This window comes from Acanthochromis polyacanthus, chromosome 20, assembly GCF_021347895.1.
Source record: "Acanthochromis polyacanthus isolate Apoly-LR-REF ecotype Palm Island chromosome 20, KAUST_Apoly_ChrSc, whole genome shotgun sequence".
Taxonomy (NCBI): Eukaryota; Metazoa; Chordata; class Actinopteri; family Pomacentridae; genus Acanthochromis; species Acanthochromis polyacanthus.
Window position 1 is genome coordinate 31,530,918 of NC_067132.1, and position 23,249 is coordinate 31,554,166.

The window sequence follows — 23,249 nt, forward strand, 5'->3', positions numbered from 1 at the left end:
CTGGAATCAAAGGAGGATTTAACGGTGTTGGTGTAGTTCTACAAATGACCTGTGGGGGGCAGCGACACGTCTCAGCTGCATCCAGTCTGCTGTAAATCTCACAAGAAGAAGGATAAATAATATCTGTTCATTTCTTTCCTGCTTTATTGTACACAGACCTGCATATTTGCATTTAGTATATCTCATATAAATGTTTAATGTTTTAGAGGCGTTAATTCATCAACAGCTGTAGTTTGATGAACTGAATCGTCTCATTCTCAGTTCTATCAGAGGATCCATAAAAACTTTTCAGAAACTGATCATTGATAAAATATAAAACCTTCAGGAGGATGGTTTACAGTTTTATTATTAACATTGATAAATGCATGAGTCTGCATTCTACATCCAGAGGTTTATAGTCTGACAGATCCACAAACATCGCTTTAATGTGATCAGCAGGACTTCATCAGTAAGGAAGAGAATTCATGTTAAAAATAAATCCACAAACACTGTGGATTATTTTTAATTCTGCTTCCTAATAATGTGATAAATGTTGAATTTCCACTCTACTGTAGAATCTTAGTGCTTAAACTTGTTGAGTAAATCCAGATGTGTGTTTTGTGAATTCCTTTAATCTCTAAGCAGTGAGTGGACCTGAACATTAGTAATAAAGAGACACGGTGACATGAAGCTGGTTGTCTGCTAACTAACCTCAGTGCTCTAATTAGCTTCATGCAGCTGTTAGCGAGGGCTGAACCATGTGAAAATAACACGACAGGGAGGTTTTAGTGTCCATTAAACAGTGAATATTTGCTGTGAGTGAATGTGCTGCTTCTCTGCTGATTTGTTGAAGAAAGGAAACCCACAGGTAGGAGGAGTTAGCTGGAGTCATGAGATTTACAGGAATCAGAGGAGGAACAGAAAGAGAAAGTGAAGAGTTCAGACTCCATTTTACAGCCGACAGAGGACAACAAGGTGAGAGTTAGTTTAACGTTGTTATTCTTCTGCTGTCAGAGTCTCAGTCAGCTGTCTGTCTGTGGACTGAAGCAGAAAATCAGGATGTTTTCATTCACCAGGTGGACTGTTGACTGGTTTAGTTCCTCTCTGGACTCTGTTTTATTTCCTGATGTGAAAGTTTGAGCTGATTCTGGAACACATTAGTTTGTTCTGATTCTTGTTGTGTCACTCAATGTTTCTGGTTTTCCTCTCAGACTGACTGAAGTCCACAAGATGAGGGACTGTGAGGAGGAGGAGTTTCCATCCTCCAGCCGTCTGTCCATGAAGAGTGACTGGTCCAAAGAAGAACCTTATAACTTCAGTAAAGAACCTGGACCCTCAGACACAAAGTAAGAAAGTGTTTGTGCTGTAAAGTGAGCTGAAGATGACTGAGTGAGCAGGAAGCAGAAATGCTGCTGCGTCTGTCAGATCACTTTCTCTGTTGTATCTCCACTAACACAGCAAAGCTCTGCCAGCTTCAGAGTTCTGATATCTGTATGTGTGGATCAGACCTGAGCGCTAGAACAGCAGAGATACGGAGCAGAAACAGACACAAGAAGCAAACAGTTTGATAGAATGTTTGGTAGTTGATCAGATTCAAAGCAGCATGAAGAGATGAAAGAAAGAGCAGAGTTTTACTGCATGAACAGACTCCAAGGTAGCTTCCTCCTGGATCAGAACCAGCCTGTCAGACCTCCAGAACCCTCAGTTCATCACATTTAAGAAGTTCCTCAGAGGACCTGGAGGACAACAGCTGCTATAAATCTGTTCAATGTTAATATTAGTGTCCTCTTTGACTGAGTTAGATTATTGATCAGCATCAGTCCTGATCACAAACTTTAGTTTGGATGAAAACATGTAAAACTCTATTATTTCCAAATAATAAATGCTGAGAGGATGTTTTTTATCCCAAAAGTCTGAGGTCTGTCAGTTATTGTCAGAATTATTATTTTGAGGCGGTAAAAGAATAAAGACAGAAACGAGCCAATGAAACACGTTCAAACTTCTGTTTTCAATCCTCCTGCCGTCACAGCATGAAACCACATGTTCTGTGTTTTAGTCGTTCATTCTTCAGTCTTTCTTCCAAATCTTCATTTTTGCTGTTTTCACACTCAGACACAGGTTCAACTGGAGACGTCTGAGCAGCAACATCTGGATCTGTGAGCAGATGTGGAATAAAATGAGTGAACAAACACAATCTTCAGCAGTAAAGTGTGTAAATGCAGTAGATGGAATGAGCTGAAGGCTTCATGTGGGGGTCTGATGGATCCTGCAGTGAGATGTGATGTTTGCTGTGGTCACAATAATGAAGGAACAGACAGTTCTCCTTGTTAAAATCCTCCTGAACTGGAGGAAACTCAGTTTGGAAAAGAAGCACAGACACATCAGCAGGCGTTTGATTCAGTCCAGATTGATTTATCAGAGAATCGATCAGTGATTGATGTGATCAGAAACATGTTTGTGTTTGCAGAGTTCAGACCAACGGACAGAGAGCAGAGTCTGCAGCCTCCAGCTGTTTGTCCATGAAGAGTGACTGGTCCAAAGATTTTCCTCTAAACTTCAGGAAAGAAGCTGAACCCTCAGACACAAAGTAAGAAAGTGTTTCTGCTGTAAAGATGAAGGTTTAGGATGAAAGAAGATGCTCTGCTGAAACAGTCACACAGTGGTCAGAATGCAGAACTCCTTCAGACTCAGATGGATCCTGGTCTGGGTTTTAGAACCAGTTCTTCATTCAGTTTTATTTCTATAGCACCAGTTACAGTTCAGATTGTCTGAAGACGCTTTCCAGAACCCATAAGAACCCCCAGAGCAGAAATAAGGAGACAGTGGACAGAAAAACAGCCTTTAACAGGAAGAAACCTGGAACAGAACCTGGATCTTTATGTGGAACAGAAGAGGTAGAGGAGGACAAGGAACATAGAACACACAATGAGATCCATGTATGATCAGAGTAACACAGATGATTCATACAAAGTAGAAGCTAACATGGAAACTGATCCATAGTTTCCTGTTCTGGTGTACAGCTCTGGTATTAAATCTACTACATATAGAGCTGGTAGTAAAATTCAAACAGTATGTAGAAGAACAGATCAAGTATAGTGAGGGTGATGCAGAGACTGGTGGAAAAGGGGAGTTGGAAGCAGAGGGCTGGAGGAAGGTCAGCAGCAGCATCCCACAGTGGACATGATGGAGACTGGACCAGCTGGTGGAACATCAACCACAGAGCTGAAGCATCCAGCTCTGGGACCAGGGACACTCGGAGAAATAGCACAGGGGGAAACAGAGTGAATGTACTGCAATAACGGTATACATATTAAATGTAAAGGTAGACAGAGAAGGGCTCAGTGCGTCAAGAAAAGTCCCCCAGCAGCCTATAGGCCTATAGCAGCATGACTAGAGGCAGAACGAAGGGACGTCCAAGAGGAAGACTCCAGCTGACCCCCTCAGGGTCACCCAGTCAGCCCCAACTATAAGATCTGTCAAAAAGGAACGTTTTAAGCCTGGTCTTAAAAATAGAGAGGGTATCTGCCTCCAGAACCCAAACTGGGAGCAGGTTCCACAGGAGAGGAGCTGATAACTGAAGGCTCTGCCTCCCATTCTACTTTTAGAAATTCTAGGAACAACAAGTAAGCCTGCAGTTTGAGAGCGAAGATTTCTACTAGGATAATAAGGTACTATCAGATCTTTAAGATATGATGGAGATTGGTTATTAAGAGCTTTATATGTCAGAAGAAGGATTTTAAATTCTATTCTGGATTTAACAGGAAGCCAGTGAAGAGAAGCAAGTATAGGGGAAATATGATCTCTTTTGCTAACTCCTGTCAGTACTCTCGCAGCAGCGTTTTGGATCAACTGTAGATGTTTGAGAGCTATTTGGACAACCCGATAATAAGGAATTGCAATAGTCAAGCCTGGAAGTAACAAAAGCATGAACTAATTTTTCTGCATCACTCTGAGACAGAATGTTCCTGATTTTTACAATATTACGCAGGTGAAAAAAGGAAGTCCTACAGACTTGCTTTATGTGTGAGTTAAAGGACATGTCCTGGTCAAAAATAACTCCAAGATTCCTCACAGTAGTACTGGAGGCCAACGTGATGCCATCCAGAGGAACTATTTGCTTTGAAAGCGAGTTTCTAAGATGTTTGGGGCCAAATACAATGACTTCAGTTTTGTCTGAATTTAGCAGTAGGAAGTTAAAAGTCATCCAGGTTTTAAAGTCCTTAAGACAATCTTGCAGTCTAGCTAACTGATCAGTTTCATCTGGCTTCATAGATAAATACAATTGTGTGTCATCTGCATAACAATGGAAGTTAATACAATGCTTCCTGATAATATTGCCTAAAGGAAGCATGTATAATGTGAAAAGTATCGGTCCTAAGACAGAACCCTGAGGAACTCCATGATTAACTTTAGTATACTCAGAAGAGTCAAACTGGAACCTGTTTGATAAGTAGGATTTAAACCAGTCCAGTGCTGTCCCTTTTATGCCAATACAATGTTCTAGACGTTGTAATAAAAGTTTGTGGTCGATTGTGTCAAATGCTGCACTAAGATCTAACAAAACAAGTCTAGAGACTAGTCCATTATCTGATGCTATGAGAAGGTCATTAGTAACTTCTACCAGAGCTGTTTCTGTGCTATGATGCACTCTGAAGTCTGACTGAAACTCTTCAAACAAGCTGTTCCTTTGTAAACGTTCACACAGTTCTGAAAGTGTTTCTGTGATAAAACAGCTGAAATCCTGGATTTCACAGTTTACAGCCAACATTCAAACATCTCCAGGCCAATGTTGAAGCCACTGTAAAGACTCTGAGAGTGAAAGAATGTTCTCCAGATGTGTAGCTGATGTTGTGGTTGGTCTTCATTGGTTCCTGGTCCAGATGATCCAGATGTTTAAATGAAAGCTGACCGCTGTGTGTCTGAGGCTGCTGCTCTGTCACAGTTTCTCCATGATTTGTTCTCTGAGTTAAAGTGAACTGAGCCGAGCTGAGCTGCCAAAGTGAGTAAAGCAGTGAAGAACAGAAGCAGCTGTCTGTGATGGAAGGCTGTTACTGTGAAGCGGCTGCACAAAGTGTTGAGTTTGTATGAACAGCAAACTGCAGCAGATGAGTGAGAGTTTAATCAGACAGCTGATGGGAAAAGAAGTGAGTGGAGTTGATAATAAAAGGAAGCAGCTTTTTATTAGCGGCTGAACTCAGACAGAACAGTAGCCTCACTTTTACTGTTCTCTTCTGCTCTGTGGAGTCACATGTGGATGTTTTTCTCCAGATGATGTGAGATGTGATGAATAAATGTGTTGACAGAGTGATGAAGAGGAGGGGAGTTTGTGTGGAGGAGCAGCCGTCCTGCTGCGCTCGGTGTCAGGACGTCCTGAAGGATCCAGTCTCTAGCAGCTGTGGACACTGGTTCTGCAGACAGTGCATCAGCTCAGACTGGGACCAGTCTGCTCCATCAGGACACTCCTCCTGTCCCCAGTGTGGAAAAAGATCCAGAAGCAGCAGCTGTGGACAAAGTAAGACTGAACATCTGCTGGTGGACTGATGTGTGGAAACTGAGCTTGTTGTTGTGTTGTCCAGACATGAAAGATGTTTGTGTTTGTTGAGTCTGATTGTTTGTCTGGTCTGTGGGCAGGTGTTGGTCTGCAGGAGGTTCTGCAGGAACATAAGATGAGTCTGAGGAGGAGATGTGAACATGTGACTGAAGGAAGTGATGAAGCAGGAGGTGGAACCCTCCTCAACAGGATCTACACTGAGCTCTACATCACAGAGGGACACAGTGGAGAGGCTGATGTCCAACATGAGGTGGGGCAGCTGGAGACAGCTTCCAAGAAGAGCCTCCATGACACTCCCATCAGGTGCCAGGACATCTTTAAAGCTTACCTGAGCAGCAGAGAGCCATCAGAGTGGTCCTGACCAACGGCGTGGCCGGCGTGGGAAAAACCTTCTCAGTGCTGAAGTTCACTCTGGACTGGGCAGAGGGCGGAGAAAACCAAGACGTCAGTGTGGTGGTGGTGCTTCCGTTCAGGGAGCTGAACTTGATCAGAGATGAGCAGCACAGTCTTCTCACGCTGCTCCATGTTTTCCATCCAACATTACAGAAGGTGACGGCAGAGCAGCTGGCTGTCTGTAAACTTTTGTTCATCTTTGACGGTCTGGATGAAAGCAGACTTTCACTGGATTTCACCAACAGGAAGGTTGTGTCTGACGTCAGCCAGAAGTCATCGCTGGACGTTCTGCTGGTCAACCTCATGGAGGGGAATCTGCTTCCCTCGGCTCTGGTCTGGATCACTTCCCGCCCTGCGGCAGCCAATCAGATCCCTCCTAAACATGTGGACAGGTTCACAGAAGTACGAGGCTTCACCGACGTCCAGAAGGAGGAGTACTTCAGGAGGAGGATCAGTGATGAAGAGCGCTCCAGAACAATCATCTCCCACATGAAGACATCCAGGAACCTCCACATCATGTGTCGACTCCCAGTGTTCTGCTGGATCACTGCTGCAGTTCTGGAGCACATGTTGAGCACAGAGCAGAGAGGAGAGCTGCCCCAGAGCATGACTGACATGTTCTCACACTTCCTGCTGGTTCAGACACAGAGGAAGAAGAAGAAGTACCATGAGGGACCTGAGACGAGTCCACAGGAGCTGACGGAGGCTGACAGGGAAGTTCTTCTGAAGCTGGGGAGGCTGGCCTTTGAACATCTGGAGAAAGGAAACATCATGTTCTACCAAGAAGACCTGGAGCAGTGTGGTCTGGATGTGACAGAGGCCTCGGTGTTGTCAGGAGTTTGTACCCAGATCTTCAGGAGAGAGTGTGAGATGTTCCAGAAACCAGTCTACTGCTTTGTTCATCTGAGCGTTCAGGAGTTTCTGGCTGCAGTCTACATGTTCCACTGTCACACCAACAGCAACGAGGAGGTGCTGAAGAAGTTCCTGGGAGAAAAATATCTGAACTCATCCCTGGATGTTTTCCTGAACAGTGTCATGGAGAAATGCCTTGAAAGCAGAAATGGTCACCTGGACCTGTTTGTTCGCTTCCTTCATGGCCTCTGTCTGGAGTCCAACCAGAGAGTCTTAGGAGGTCTGCTGGGTCAGACAGAGAACCGTCCAGAAATGATCCAGAGAATCATCAAGAACCTGAAGAAGGTGAAGAAAGAAAATATCTCTCCAGACAGAAGCATCAACATCTTCCACTGTCTGATGGAGATGAAGGATCTCTCAGTACATCAGGAGATCCAAGAGTTCCTGCAGTCAAAGAAGAGATCAAAGTATCTCTCTGTGATCCACTGCTCAGCTCTGGGCTACATGCTGCAGATCTCAGAGGAGGTTCTGGATGAGGTGGACCTGAGCAAGTACAAGACATCATATGAGGGAAAACAGAGACTGATTCCAGCTGTGAGGAACTGCAGAAAGGCTCGGTGAGTCCACATGTGATGAACATGATCAGAGTAGATCAGTAGTTGAGTTCTTCAGATCTTCTCAGTCTGGTGGTTCTGCCTCAGTTCTCAGAATGCTCCACGTCTGACCATCTTCACTTCAACTCATTTGTGTTAAAGTGGTGAATATTGATGGAGGTGATGATGTGTCAAATCTGGGCTCAGAGGTTCCTGCTGTGGTAAAATAATACAAACCAGCTCTATGATGGTGGAAGTTTGCTCCAGAAATCTCAGCGTTTGTGTCCATTCTGATGTTCCACCAACCATCAAACATTTATTTTCACCCTAAGAGGATGAATTCTTTCCTCTGATTGGCTCCAACTCGAGCTTTAAAATGTAGAGTTTGGTTCCAGTCAGAGGAACTTCATGATAAAATCTATTAAAATGATGTTTTTGCATTTCTGGCCAATATTGTGAGCAGAGATTTTCCACATTTTCCTGAATCAAATCACTGATTTAAAGCGATGTGAGATGGTCAGGTGTGAAGTGGATGGAGCCTCTAGAACGTTCTCGTTCTTCTCAGTGTTCCTCTTGTTTATTTCAAACTCCACATGTCAGCTGTGTTTGGTCTCAGATGTTCTGGAGCTGCTTCAAACGCTGGAAAAAGTGGATTTTTTAGTGGTTGGTGTTTAAAGCTGATGAATAAATGAAGAGTTTTTCTGCTTGGTCCTGATCATTGTTCCATCCAACAGTTTGTTCTTCTGGTTCTTCCTTTGGCTGATGGAGGAAACATGCAGATCTGCTGGAACTCATGAAGAACTGTAGAGGTTCTTTCTGTGGAAGCATTTGACAGTTTTCAGTGAAGCAGTAAAGTTATTCTCCCATGAGGAGCTTCTGAAATCAGTCTGATCTGATCAGACAAACAGCTTTGAGCAGATTATTTCACTCTTTAGAGTTTAACATCAGATCTGTGTCATTAACTAACAATATTTCTGAGAGAAATGATTGATGGAATTATTGTTGTCACAGTTGGAAATTAGACTTTTATTAGTTTGACTTGTGAGTTTTATTTAAGTCTGATTTAATTCCAGTCATAAAATAACATTAATTCTGTGTCATGTTGAGTTTTTGTGCCTTTAAAAGACTCAGAAGTAGTTTGTGAAATGTCCTGGATTGATAAATAATGACAGTAAATGTTTAAAGCTAACTTTGTGTGACAGTGATGAGGTGATCTTGATGCTGTAGCAGTGATTTGGTTTCTCAGGTAGAGAATAATCCTGAGATGAGTGCAGTGATTGAGTCTCTTGTCCAACAGTTTGTATCTAAAGCTGGTTAACTTGGACATGAGGCTCCGTAAACCACTGATCAGACAAAGACTGAGTCATGGAGCTTTTTATTGATGTGAACTCAGCTGTTGGTTCTAAAGAGGGAAGTGGTTCCAGAGTCCAGATGTGACGTCTTTCCTGATGTTCAGTTCCTCACAGAGAAACTCTGGTGTTTTGTGTGTTGTTGCTGCAGAGAAGAGTGGAATCAGGAAATGCTCAGAAGTGTGAATATTTCAGAGCAGAATGCTACAAGTCAGACTGTTTCCAGAGATGTGATGGACACAAAGCTCAGAGTTGTGTGTTTAATGCTACAAACCCTGATAACATGTTGGTGAGACGTTGTGGTGGAAATAATTCAGCCTCAGTGGTTCTTTGTGTTCAACAAGTTCTTCAGAATCTCTCTGAAGAACGTTGAGGACTAAAGTTGACTCAGTGGTCTGTCATCACAGGAGAATATTTCCTGACAGTGGCGGCTGGCCAATAGAGGGCGCTCGGGCGCCGCCCCCCCGGTGTTTTTGATTTTTCATTTTTAAAGTAAATATTTTAAAAAAAATAAACAATAATCAGTTATTTTTAGCATCATGCGTGTTTAAATTCACAATTACATGTCATGTACAAAATATTAATGAGAATTTTCGGGGAAAATAGTTTCCTGCTCATCTCTGCTGAGCTGCTGGAGAAATCGACCTTCCAGTGCAGCAGAGCAGCCAATGACCGACAAGAGATTCGACATAGCAACAGAAATTTATCCAATCAGCGTCGTCGAATCTGATGCCCAGGGGGGCGATATCGATTTCGGCCTAAGCCAAGTGAGCATGCGTGAGTGCGGTGGATAACTGTGACAGTGACAATGATGGCGAGGCGGACGGTGAAAGTGTACGATCTGTTCTCCTAAATCCATTTGAAAGGAGAACATTGGTGGAAAAACAAAATAAAACAGCGAGGCCCAGATCAACCGAATATCAAAATAAGTCAAACCAGCGAGAAAGGTAAATTTTATACAAGAGGCTTCTCTCATAATTGGTACAAGAGGAAGGCTTGGCTAGCTGGGTCTAGTCATGCAAATGCTTTATATTGCTTCCCGTGTTTGCTCTATAAAACGGCTGGGACAGACACGGCATGGACTGTTTCAGGAGTAAGAGATATGAAACATTTATCCGAGAAAATAAAGAAACTCTAGAGTAGGAGGGCACATATGGAGAACACCGTTAAGCTAACGATGCTAGGCAAGGCTAACATTGCGACACAGCTAGATGAAGAGTGACACACAGTTACACACTGAACTGTTCTGAAGTGGCCTCCAGTGATCCCTGATCTGAATCCTACTGAACATCTGTGGAAGCAGCTGAAACATGCAGTCTGGAGAAGGACAGCCTTCACACCTGAGACAGCTGGAGCAGTTTGCTCACCAGGAGTCCACACGTGCAGAATCTCACTGAGAGTTACACAAATCACCTGACTGCAGTGACTGCTTTAAAAGGTTATACAACAAAATATTAAGTTAAGGGTACCATCATTTTTGTCCAGGCCTGTTTCATATTCATGCAAAGTAATCTTTAACAGAAGAGTACTGTCTGTCTGTATACACACATTTATTCCCTTGACCAGATTTTTCTTTGTATAAAGTTGACTTTAGTAGCCTAGCCGCGCTAGACAACCCACGGCAACGAATTTAATTCTCTGCCAGGGTGGGTCTAGCTACCCTCCATAAGGCTCGAGGCTGGATGCTCCTAAAACTGGCCGGACCAATCACCATGAAGTGTAGAGTCAGAAGGCGGGCGTAACTAAGTGACGACAGAGGCGCGACGATTCTGACAGAAACAACCGGCGCACAATAAACAGTTATCTTTGGACTCGGCTTTGGCCACAGCCCTTAAAGATTTGAAGCTAAAATTCAACTTGAAAGATAAACAAAGGACGCCACTGAAGTGTTTCATTGAGAAGAAAGACGTATTTGGACTTATGCCGACGGGATATGGCAAATCCTTAATATACCAGTTGGCTCCGCTGGTTGGGAAGCTAATGGGACTTAGCCACAATCCGCCGGTGCTCTAGGAACTACGTCAGCCTATTCGTTGAGCTGATTGGTTGTATACCTACCCAATTGCTGAAGAGTGATTTGATAGACAACCTTTTAGCCCGCCTCCCTCCCTGTCGAGCTTCCCCAGACCCTTGAGCCGTCAGAAACATGGGTGTAGCATGGCTAGGCTATGACTTTAGCTCATCATCCATAATGTATTGCACTGAGTAATTTGTGGATATTTAGTCTAAATAGTGTTTCTGATGTAATCTGCTCATCATTTTCTGGCTTGTTCACTGAAATGTTGAAATCATCAAAATTGTTGCAGATTGTATTTTTCTTTGTCTGCTAATTGAAAAATCACTTAATTGTTGCAGTTCTGATCAGTTAGTAACATTTATCTTTATCATAAATTACTGTACAGTATTTTTCTGTTCTAGTATTCATTTCTTAATAAACTTAACTCCTAACATAATACTTGAGTCAGTTCAACACTAATGCACTGTTTCATGAGCTCAGCTGTAGAGATCATTTATTGCCTAAATTGTGGTTACACAATATGTTGTTCATGTTTTGTACAAAAAGGCCTCAAGTCATTAATATTGGCATTAAATAATAATTATTTCTCAGATCACTGATATCCTGCCGTTTCTGTTCAGTTGTATCGGGATGGTTACTGAAACTGACTTGATGTGGCACAGACCCACATAGAATATTGTTCACCAGCCGCCACTGTTTCCTGATGTTCATATTCATGGTGTTCAGGTGTGATCAGTTTGGTTTGTGTAGCGTTTGACAGCAGACTGTAAATGTTGAGTGATGGAGGTGAAGCTGACAGCAGCAGGTCCACAGCAGAGACATCATCATCTTTCTACTGGAACTGTTGACTGAAACCAACTCAGTCACAACATCCTGAGTCCAGGAAAAGCGGGACAGAAAATGTTCTCAGCAGGAAATATCAAGTGTCCTCTCTCACAGTAACATGTTTTATCTTTTATGTCTCATTACAGACTTTCTAACTGTGGACTCTCAGAGACTCACTGTGAAGTCGTGGCCTCAGCTCTGAAGTCCAACCCCTCCCATCTGACAGAACTGGACCTGAGAGGGAACAGGCACCTGCAGGATTCAGGAGTGAAGCGTCTTTGTGATGGACTGCAGAGTCCAAACTGTAAACTGGAGACTCTCAGGTCGGTTCACTGAATGTTGGTGGAATTTATTCACTTCAGATTGTGAAGTGAAGGTTTCAGTTTTGGTTTGTAAATGTGGAGGATTTTTCTGCAAACAGTCTGAAGACATTTTATTTTGTGGATAAATGCCCTGATGAGCTGACTGCAGAGTTCCAGATGGAGGACAGAATCCACAGTCCTGCTGTGTGTCTGAATGTAAAGCTGATGTGAAAGTGATGTGAGGCTTCAGCACATCCAGTCAGTATGTTTGTGTTTCCACAGTGTTTGTGCTGAGCTGCAGTGGAGCCTCAGGAAGTCAAAGAGGAGTTTAGTTGTCAACAGTGTGGAAGTTGATTAGTGTGAGTCAGAAGCTGAAGCTTGATGTTAGTGTGAGCTGAGCTGATGAAGTGATTCCTTCCAGTGGAGTTGTGTTAGGAAGAGAGCAGTGGACAGTCAGTGTGGACAGCAGGAATCAGAATCCCTCTGTAATGTACAGATGACATGTGACTGTTGTTGAAGACACACTGGAAGATGTGAAGGAGACAAAGCTAGCAAGCTGATTTCCACAGAAGAAGAAGAAGGTGATGGAATAAATGAAAGAATGAAGAGATTTGATGTTGATCCTTTGATGAGAGAGTGGACTGAGGTCAGCAGATGTTACTGATGTGTGGACATGAATAGGTGGATGAATGTTGAGCTGACATGTGGATGATGTGTGTAGAAGGCTGACATGATGATGATCCACAATAAGAGAAGGACAAAGTCACTGTGCTGCTTTTAGAGAAAAGCTGATTGATGAGGACAAAGTAATGTTGATCTGCACATTCAGAACCTGAACACATCTGATGGATCATCAATGATTTTATACACATTTTTCATTCTTTATTCAGATTGGAGTACTGCTGGCTGTCAAAGATCAGCTGTGATTCTCTGGGCTCAGCTCTGAAGTCCAACCCCTCACATCTGGAACATCTGGACCTGAGCTTCAACAACCTGAAAGATTCAGGAGTGAAACATCTGAGTGGTTTTGTGGAGAGTCCAGACTGCATCCTGAAGACTCTGAGGTCAGACTTCATGTTTTCAGTGATTCAAAGTTCTCATCTTTGGGTGAATGTTTCTTTTTTTCTCATTACTTTTAATTTAGGGCGTAAAAGCTGTGACTCTTTGATCACTGTTATGCAGCTTGAAGTGAACTGGTGTTTGGCTATTAAAGTTATGCATGAAAAGACTGCTTTTATTGTCTTAAATGTTTACACTCCATTTGATTGTCTGAAAAATGAGGAGGAATACCTTGACAGATTAGCATTTATTGGGTCGTTTATTGAGGAAAGTGCTCACACAAATATATCTGTGATGGGTGATCTGAATGCTGACGTATCCGATGAAAAGTCTGGCTTCGGCCAGCACCTCCTACAGTTTTACCAAGACAGTAAACTGGTTCTTTCAGTCAGAGACTCCTGCCTGCTGACAGTTCTACATACATTAGTGAAGCATGGCATACGACATCATGGCTTGATCATATTCTGTGTACTGCTGATGCCCACCATAGTATAATAGCGATGGATGTCCTGTATGGGTTTCTATAACTGATCATATTCCTGTTCTCATGGTGCTAAATGTTGGTAGTTTACCTGAATATAATAGTAGTTAATTGTGAGCAGAGTATAAAACTGAATTGGGCGAACCTTACAGAAGTTGATCTTGAACATTATAGATCAGTGACTGATCATAATCTTAGCAACATTAATCTATCTGTTGAAGCTATAATATGCAGTAATATTAACTGTAAGGATCAAAAACATATTGATGATCTGTGTGCTATGTATGAATCCATTGTGAATTGTTTAGTGAACGATGACAAAACCTTCTGCCAAAAGAGGAAAAAATATAACATGAGACCTGGGTGGAATGAATCTGTGCGGGAAATACATGCGGAAGCTAAAGAAGCTTTCAATAACTGGGTGATATCAGGGAAGGCAAGGTATGGCCCAGAATGTGAAAGAAAGAACTAATGCCAGATTTAAACATGCTGTAAGGTTTATAAAGAATAATGAGGACGCTATGAGATCTAATTCTATGGCCAAAAAACTTCAGCAGAATGAAATCTATGAATTCTGGAGTGAAGTTAGAGCAATAAATAACAGCAAGATGCCTTTACCATCTAGCATCTCTGGTATCTCAGGATCCCAGAATGTTGTTAAGCTCTGGAGGGATCATTATTATCATATTTTAATGGTGTTAATAACCATACATTTATAGCTGGAGATGTTCCTCACCATGCTGGTGTGGTCATCAGGGCGGGTGAAGTATGTGATGCAATAGAAAAACTATCCCTGAATAAAGCATCCGGGCCTGATTTAATAGCAGCAGAGCCTCTAAAGTATGCCAGCAGCAGACTGTCAGTGGTAAGTGCTCTATGCTTCACTGGGTTATTAATGCACGCAGTTTGGCCAGAATCCTTATTAACTGCAGCCCTCGTGCCGGTTGTTAAGGATCAAACTGGAAAGATAACTAGCATAGATAACTATAGACCTATTGCTTTGGCAAATGTACTTTGGAAAGTGCTAGAAAAAATCTTCTTGGACAGACTTGAACAGTATATTTACAGCCATGATAACCAGTTTGGTTTTAAAAGTAAGCATGGGACAGATTTATGTTTATATGCACTAAAAGAGATTGTTAGCACTTATAAAAGAAAGAATAGTACAACCTTCTGATGTTTTTTGGATGCATCAGAAGCGTTTGACCGAGTCAACCATGGGAAGCTATTTGCTAAACTTCAGCATGGAGGGGTCCCAATGTACATGATTAGAATATTACAGTACTGGTAGAATGACCAGACAATGCATGTACGCTGGGGTACGAGCACCTCTGCTCCCTTTCTAGTGTCCAATGGTGTGAGACAAGGAGGAATTCTATCACCTCTATTTGTTCATTTATACATGGATGATCTGTCTAGACAGTTGAACCAGTGGAGAACAGGATGTATGGGGGGGGGGGGTTGCTTATTAATCATCTGGCATATGCTGACGACTTGGTCATCATGTCGCCCTGGAGTGCAGGTTTACAACAACTGCTTAGAATTTGTTGTTTTTTATGGTGTACAATATGATCTCATGTTCAATTCAAGGAAGAGTGTTATTTTAATTGTAGAAACCAAAGAGGACCAGAAGTCAGAATTTCCCTCATTGGTGTTAGCAGACCAAGTGCTGGGTGTTGTTAGTGAATTCTGGTATCTTGGACATGTGATCAGAGACCATCTATATGATGATGATGACATTCAACGTCAGTGCCGTAAATTGTATGCACGAGCTAATATGCTAGCTCAGAAATGTGGTAAATGTACGGATAATGTCAGATTGCTGTGTTTAGATCCTACTGTACACCATTGTATACAGCACATCTGTGGTGCAGGGACAGTGCTGCAATGATGCTTTTAGGATTCTACTCAAGCATCCGACATGGACTAGTATTAGTCACATGTTCATAAATAGTAATGTGCCAACTTTTTATGCCATCCTGAGGAAAAGTATGTATAGTTTTATGTGTCGTCTTAAAGTGTCAAACAGGGTCATTATGGCCCTAGTGATGCCTGAAACTAAGAGACACAAAATATATGTCACGCTTCTGGAAGCACTGGAATAGATGCTGATATGTTTTTAACTGGTTTGTGCTGTTTATTTAATGTATTGTTTTTATTGTCTGTGTACTTTGTGTATGGACCTGAGTCTGGAATAAAGTTTATTATTATTATTATTATTATTAATGCCTGATGTGAATCATCCACAGAGTTTTTCTTTTTAAATGTAGTAGGGGGTCATAAAGTCTAGACTCAGTCCAGAGTCAAAGCTAAAGTGTCCTTAAAGTTCTCTGTGCTGAGCTGATAGAAGTCAGTGAGTAGAAGAACTCTCCTCACCTGTCAGCACCTGTTGTGTGTCACATCACTGCAACACTTTAGCTGGAAGCTCACCAGTGGCACAAACTCTCTCCTTCATCCTTTCCAGCATTTGGAGCTGTGAGATGACTGAAGTAAAGACAGTGGCTTTATCTGCTGCTCAACCTTTAGATGCTTTTCACCTTTCTGTCCTGGAAGCAAATGTATTTGTCCTCTGTGGTCCAGCAGCTTCTCCTCTGGTAGAATCAATGAACAGATCTCATTGATGAAGCTGCACGTATGAAAAGAAGATTTGAAGGAGATTTAAGGTTGAACTTGATGCATAGAAATCCAGATTTCTGCAGCTCTGAACTGATGATGAAACCCTGAATGATTTCAAGCAGAACTTTGTCTCCTCAACTCACATCTTTGATTCTTTATTCAGATTACAGGGCTGCGGTTTGTCAGAGATCAGCTGTGATTCTCTGGTCTCAGCTCTGAAGTCCAACCCCTCACATCTGGAACATCTGGACCTGAGCAACAACAAGCTGAAGGATTCAGGAGTGAAACATCTGAGTGGTTTTGTGGAGAGTCCAGACTGCATCCTGAAGACTCTGAGGTCAGACTTCATGTTTTCTTTGTGCTCTGAGTTGAATGTGATGTAAAGTTGTGGTGACTCTAAACTGCAGCCATCAGGCTGATCTTCTACTGATCCACACTGAGGATCTTCATGGGAATGTCTGTTTTCTTCTTCTCTCTGGTTGCTCTCATTTAAATGTGAAATCATGACATCATATCTGGCTGATGGAGCTCCTATCAGCTCACACACACATGTATGAACGTGCACACTCAGGCCTCCAGACTCTGGAGAAGATCGATTGTCCCTCAAACGTCCAAAATATTTCTGGATAGGAGTTTGTGTGTGTGTGTGTGTGTGTGTGTGTGTGTGTGTGTGTGTGTGTGTGTGTGTGTGTGTGTGTGTGTGTGTGTGTGTGTGTGTGTGTGTGTGTGTGTGTTGGGGTGTGTGTGTGTGTGTCTTTGTTGTGAACTTTTGTTCCTCACATCATGATCTGATCTGAGAGCTGCTGGTTGGAACATTTTGGTTTTTGATTCACTCTGATTTATACAGAGATGGAATGAAAACACACACACACACACACACACACACACACACACACACACACACACACACACACACACACACACACACACACATATTCATTGAAAGTAGAAAATAATGATTTAACATCACATTTATGTGGAGATTTTTAAATGTTCCACTGAATGAAAAATAATAAACTCTGAGAGTTTCTGGAACCTTCTGAAGCTTCTGCAGCTCTGAACTGATGATGAAACTCTGAATGATTTCAAGCAGGAACTTTGTCTCCTCAACTCACATCTTTGATTCTTTATTCAGATTGGAGTTCTGCGGTTTGTCAAAGATCAGCTGTGATTCTCTGGTCTCAGCTCTGAAGTCCAACCCCTCACATCTGGAACATCTGAACCTGAGCAGGAACTACAACCTGCAGGAATCATCAGTGAAACATCTGTTAGATCTTGTGGAGAGTCCAGACTGCAGCCTGAAGACTCTGGAGTAAGTAGAAGGTTCCATCAGTCTCTGCTGCTTCCAGCAGTTTTCTACTAAACACAGTCAGTATCAAAGCAAAGATCCAGTGTCTCCTGTAAACCTGCAGCTTCTCAGTGAAGCTGTGAGAGCAGAATGGAGACAGAAACACAGAGACAGCAGTCAGCCAATCAGAGGAGCCACAAGCTTGTTGTCATGGTGTGTTTGATGGATGTGAAGCCGACTGTTGTTGTTGTGTTGATGTGTTGAGGAAATAAAGCCGATTCCAGCTGACAGCCTTCCAGATGTGCAGAGACAGTGGTCCTCCTTCATCAAAGTGTCCATCAGATCTGATCTCACTGTTTGTTGTCTCATTCCAACAGTGATCAGCTGATCAGTGTGATGTTTGTCACAGCTCTGAGATCAGTGAGACTGAAGCCTGCAAACCAGCACCTCTTATTTCACAGAAGCAGCATTAGCATTAGCATTAGCATTAGCAGCAGCATTAGCAGCAGGATTAGCAGCAGTATTAGCATTAGCATTAGCAGCAGCAGCATTAGCAGCAGCAGCAGCATTAGCATCAGCGTAACGTTTAGGGACCACGTGGTCTTTCTACAGACCAGAAGCTCTGCTCAGCTCCAGGAGTCACATCTGGATCTGTGTCCTTGTGTCTAAAGTCCTGCTGCTCTTTATCCTGATGAGCTGCATCACTGACTGACAGCTGATGAAGAGTCTCTACAAACTCACTGATCTGCTCTCATCTTTGTTCTTCTCTCTGCAGATGTGAGCCATGGTGGTGATCAGGAGGATGTTTGTGGTGAGAGGATGAAGGGTGTCCTGATGGTCCAGAGGTTGAAGCAGCAGCTGGTGTGTACAGACTCTGACTGGTCCATGTTACTGGGAGGTGGAGAGCTTCATGCAGCAGTGACTGACAGGAACCAAACAGGGATGAACTCCAGCTGTTCATCTTCTGCTTCCAGTTATTTCTCTCCACATTTCTTCTTCTTCTCCAACATTAAAGTCCAGTTGAAGTGTCTGACTGCACTCGGTGCAGGAGATGGATCACAGATGGAGCCCTCATGTTTCCAGAGTTGAAGTGTTGCAGGAGCTCTGGGAGCAGAGCAGCGCTGCACAGGGAGAACACTTCAACATGGATGGAGACACGTTTACATCAGCGACACTTTCTGCTTCATAGGAACAGTCTCAGAACTGTTTGATCTTCAGGACAGAAACTTTCACAAAACACCAAAGAAAACCGAGACACAAAACCACATTAAAGAGAACTTTATGGAAAACAATTCAAGAACGACATCAGTGAGACACAATCTTCAACCTTCTCCATGTTTCCTCTCTGCTCATCATCTGTAGAAGATGTTCCTCCAGCTGGATGGATCTCCATCTACTAGATCCTCTCTTCTCTGTTTCTGCTGCATTTATTTCAGTCTCTCTGAGGAAACACTGCCTGCAGTTCAACCTGAAACTCTCTGGATGCTGAGTCGGTCCTGGAGAACCAGAACCAGGAGGAGGAAGGTTCTGGTTCTCCTGGATCTTGTTCAGATGTTTAACCAGAGACCTGGAGAATAAAGTCACTTTGATGAAATGGTTTTCTGATGACAGATGAAGAAAGTTGAAAAATGGCTGATCTTTGTGTTTTTTCCACTTTGTTTCTGATGGATGGAGCCGTTGTGGAGGTTTGTTTTGAAGCCAACATGTCTGTGAGAAGTTGTGCTGAAGCTCAGTCTCCACTCTCCAGCTGGACTCCATCCTCAGATCCGTTTAGAAGGACGCTGGTTCTGACATAGATGGAATGTGTGGTGTGGTGGCTGGAGGCCGGTCTGATGTCGGGAGCTTTGAGCAGAGAGCTTCAGTCTCACACTTAGTTTGTTTTCCGCTGGGATCGATTGAAATCTGGAGTTGAATGAGACGTTTTCCAGCTCTGAGGCTCCTCCTCCAGTTCCTGTGTTACCGTGGTGACCATGTGGAGGGCTGGGTTAGGACGGAGCAGTGAGATGATGGGCTGAGATCCGTCAGCGGTCCGTTCCAAAGCAAACGTGGCTGTAGTTTTGTGCAGACTGAGCTGCTGGCTGTGTTTGGGCTTCAGAGGGTTTGGGTCCTGGTTCTGGTTCCTCATTTGAAGCCCTCAACTCTTTGCCCTCCTCACCTTTTGTTGTAGCCGCTGGAGCTGAATGATTGCTGTGGCAGGAAAAAGGTGATTTTGGAGCTGCTGTGTGGACCAGCGAATTTACTGGATTTTGGTTGATTTTTATGTGAATGTTCTTAAAGAAAATATTACAAGTTTTACTGATAAATAAGGAATCACTTTCGATATTTTTAGCATTTTTTGGAAGATTTTTTACAATTTTTTGAAAATATTTACAAGAATTTTCTCAAATTCAGGGATTTTTTCTTAAATTTAACTTTTAAGGAATTTTCTTCCTGCGTTTTTTTGCAAACTTTCAGAAATTTGGGGATTTTTTTGCTGATTTTTTGGGTTTTTTTCAGACAAGGAAACAGTATTTTTGGTGCCTGTGAATGAGGACAACAGGAGGGTTAGCGTCCTTACATGGATCAGGCCTCACATTTATTTTATAAATCTGATTGTCATATTAGATTTATTGATTGATTAGAGCTGCACACAATCACAGGTCACACTACGTGCATATTCAGGGATTTATAAAAGAAAAAGAGATTTTTTAAAGAGTATTCTGACAATTTAACCTTTTTTTTTTTACAGGTTTTGACTTTTTTGCTAAATTAAAGTTCATAACTCATTAAATCCCAGAAAAAAGTCATTTATTGAAAACAAGGTAAACTGAAATAGGCTCAGTAACTGTGTACACATTTTTAACATTATTTTGGATAAATTCAGCGTCTTTTGGGACATTTTTTAAATCACAGAAACATTTTGGGAGTCAGTTTAGTCTGAGTCTGTCATTTTTGGTCGCTTTCTCGTCCTTTTCTGAGTCATTTTGAACATTTAAACATCATTTTTGGCAGCTTTTGGGACATTTTAGACATGTTCAAGTCTCACACTCGAGCGATTTTGGACAATTTTCAAGAATTTTCTGTCATTTTAGATCAAATTTGCATCATTTTTGGACAATTCTGAATTATTTCTGGACATTTTTCAGGTTTTTTTGGACAAATTCAATGTGTTTTTGGACATTTTTGAAAAATTCAAACATTTTGGGAGTCAGTTTGGGTAATATCTGTCATTTTTTGTAATTATTTCAGAGAACTTTGAATATTTTAGGTCCTATTCGGCAGCTTTTGTGCCATTTTAGACATTTAAAATCTTTTTAGGTTGTTTTAGCCCACATCCAAGCGACTTTGGACAAATTTCAGTAATTCTGGACACATATAAAGTTATTTTGGACAAATTCAACGTGTTTTTGGGACATCTTTAAACATTCTGAACATTTTAAGGTCATTTCTGGCAGCTTTGGGGTCATTTCAGACATCTTCAAGTCTTTCCTGTCATTTCAGACTGAATCTGAGCGATAATTTGCTGCAGGAACAATCAGGCTTTAACTCCCTCAGGAACTAGAATGTCACATTTTACATGGACAACACTTCAAATCTGGACAGATCAGGAAGGATTTGATTGTAGATGGAGAGAAGAACTGAAAACAACAGAGTTTGCTGTGAAACGATCTAAAAACGTTATTTCCTGTAAACGGCTGTTTGGAGCTCAAAGTGATTTCTGCAGGTTTGTAGGACGTGATGAATGATGGAAACCAGACAAACACACAGAAGATAAACCTGACAGCAGAAACAGAACCAACTACAGATCCGTGCAGTTCCGCAAACGGCCACCGGGTGGCGCTGCTGCACCTGAAACAGAACTGAAGCAGACAGTCCTCTTTGTTCACCTCTGAGCTCCAGCAGCAGCTCCTGATTCGTTTTAAAGTCCTGCTGCTCTGAGGAACCAGAATGAAGAAGGAGAGAACCCAGAGACGTTAGAACGACAGAAAAAGAGACGTTTATTTGATTATTTAATCTACAAAACTCGTCCACAATGACTTCAAATTCCTCCAGAATCCCTGGGATCATTTAAAATGACTCAGAATCACATCAAAGACGTCCAAACGGAATCAGTTTGTCCAAAATGATTTAGAACTTGTCCAGAATTATGTGAAAGTTTTCCAAAATGATTAAAAAATAGCCTCAAAATGTGTCCAGAATGACTTGAAACCTTTCTACATTCATGCAAAATACGTCCAAAGTTACTTGAATCTTTTCTAAATGGACTAAAGAATTTGTCCTCATTTTTCTCCACTGTGATTTACTTTTAACCTTCCAGTAAGCTGTGTTCCTATTGGCTGTCCAGGTGGCTGCTTGGTGTCATCAGGAACACCTGAGCAGCTCAGTGTCTTCCTGCTTTATGTCTGCAGTCAAACATTTCCTCTGCTTCTCTTCACTCTACCGGGTTTGGCTCCGTTGCTTTAGTTTGTTCTTTAGGCGTTGGCTTGTAGCTTCCAGCAGTAAAATCCTCTTTAATGTGTTTCTTGGTGTGTTTTAGGGCTTTGTACTGATAGTTGTCTTGGTAAATGTGGTTCTTTAGCCACAGTTAGCTCATGGTGCTAATGTGTGCAGTGATTAGTGGGTTTAGTGCAGCTGAGTTGTGTCTTTATCTTGGCTGTAGTGAGTCTTTAGAGGTTTTTGGTTGTTTGTGAACCAACGTTGGTTGTCCAGAAGGTCAGAGTTCCTGTCCTGATTCTCTGTTTAAAGAGCTTCTCTGGTAGGCTGCAGGAGACTTTAGCGTTTGGGTTGTGCTAGTTTGGTTTTTGTACGCTTTCATTTGGATGATTATCTTGAGGCCCCTCCATGTGGTTTAGTGAGGTTTTCTGGAACAGTTCTACAAAGCAACCTGCAGCAGAAGAGACTTTGAGAGTTTTTAGGAAGTTCTGGAGAGCAGACTTTAGAGCAGCACAAACATTTGTCAGCAGTTTGAGCAGGAGAAGGTGAGCTTCAGAGTAGAAATGAGAAGGAAACCTTGTTGACCCGTGTGGTGAGGTCCTGTACCAAGAGTTTGAGCAGGTTGTGAAGAGTCTGTAGTTCTTTGGTCTGAAAGCACCAGAAGAGGAGAAAACAGGAGATATTGTTGGTTCTTCTGTCGCTCTGCAGTTTCCTTAGACTGAATATCAAGTTTCTATTTTAATGATTTACTGTGTGAGCCCAAGAAGACTTCAATAAACTCCCTCCATCCCCTGAACACACTTTTTATTATGTAAAATTTTTTTAAAAGAAATGTTTTTGAGTTTTAATCTTAGTTTTAGCAGTTTTTCCTCTTTGCTTGTGTAGTTTTGTCATCTGTGTGAAAGGTTCTAAACAAATAAAGTTGAATTGATTAATTGAATAAGTGACTAACTCATGATTGTGACAACAGAAGTATTTTTATTGTGATTTAAGGGTTTGTTTCATTTTTAAGGTTGGGGTTAAAATCTTGAAAGAAAAAAATATTAAAGTATTAAACTGCATTAAAAAAAGGAATTAAATCAAAGAAAAAACATTTAATACAACTCAACTTTTTAAAATAAAAACATTAAATATAACTAAATCATTTCAAGCATAAAAATATTTAATTAGATAATTAGAAGATACAAACCATGTAGTTATGAAATTAAATCCAGCAAATTTCTCTGGATTTTGGTTGATTTTTATGTGAATGTTTTAAAGAAAATAGAAGTTTTACTGATAAATATGAATCACTTAAGATATTTTTAGGATTTTTTGGAATTTTGTTGCCAAATTTGTGGGCTTTTTAAAATAAAACTTTGAAGGGAAACTTTTAAGGAATTACTTGAATTTTTTCCTGAAGTTTTTTGCAAATTTTCAGAAAGTTGGTGGATTTTTTTGATGAATTTTTAAATTGTTTTTTTTCAGAGAAGGAAATATTTTTTGGTGTCTGTAAATGAGGACCCGACCCAAACGTTCCCAACAGGCTGAA

The 23,249-nt window shown here is 41.7% G+C and overlaps 1 protein-coding gene across 1 annotated transcript; it reads left to right on the plus strand.

Annotated features, from left to right (window-relative positions):
- The first annotated feature begins 856 nt into the window (after positions 1 to 856).
- LOC127531391 (NLR family CARD domain-containing protein 3-like) lies at positions 857 to 21,857 on the plus strand. Its single transcript, XM_051940617.1, is given in 11 exon segments — positions 857 to 954; positions 1,191 to 1,325; positions 2,447 to 2,566; positions 5,283 to 5,491; positions 5,611 to 5,853; positions 5,856 to 7,392; positions 11,706 to 11,882; positions 12,752 to 12,925; positions 16,181 to 16,354; positions 17,153 to 17,329; positions 18,081 to 21,857. Coding segments are annotated over 10 exon segments (2,946 nt in total). The 5' UTR covers positions 857 to 954; positions 1,191 to 1,209; the 3' UTR covers positions 18,100 to 21,857.
- Positions 21,858 to 23,249: the final 1,392 nt, after the last annotated feature.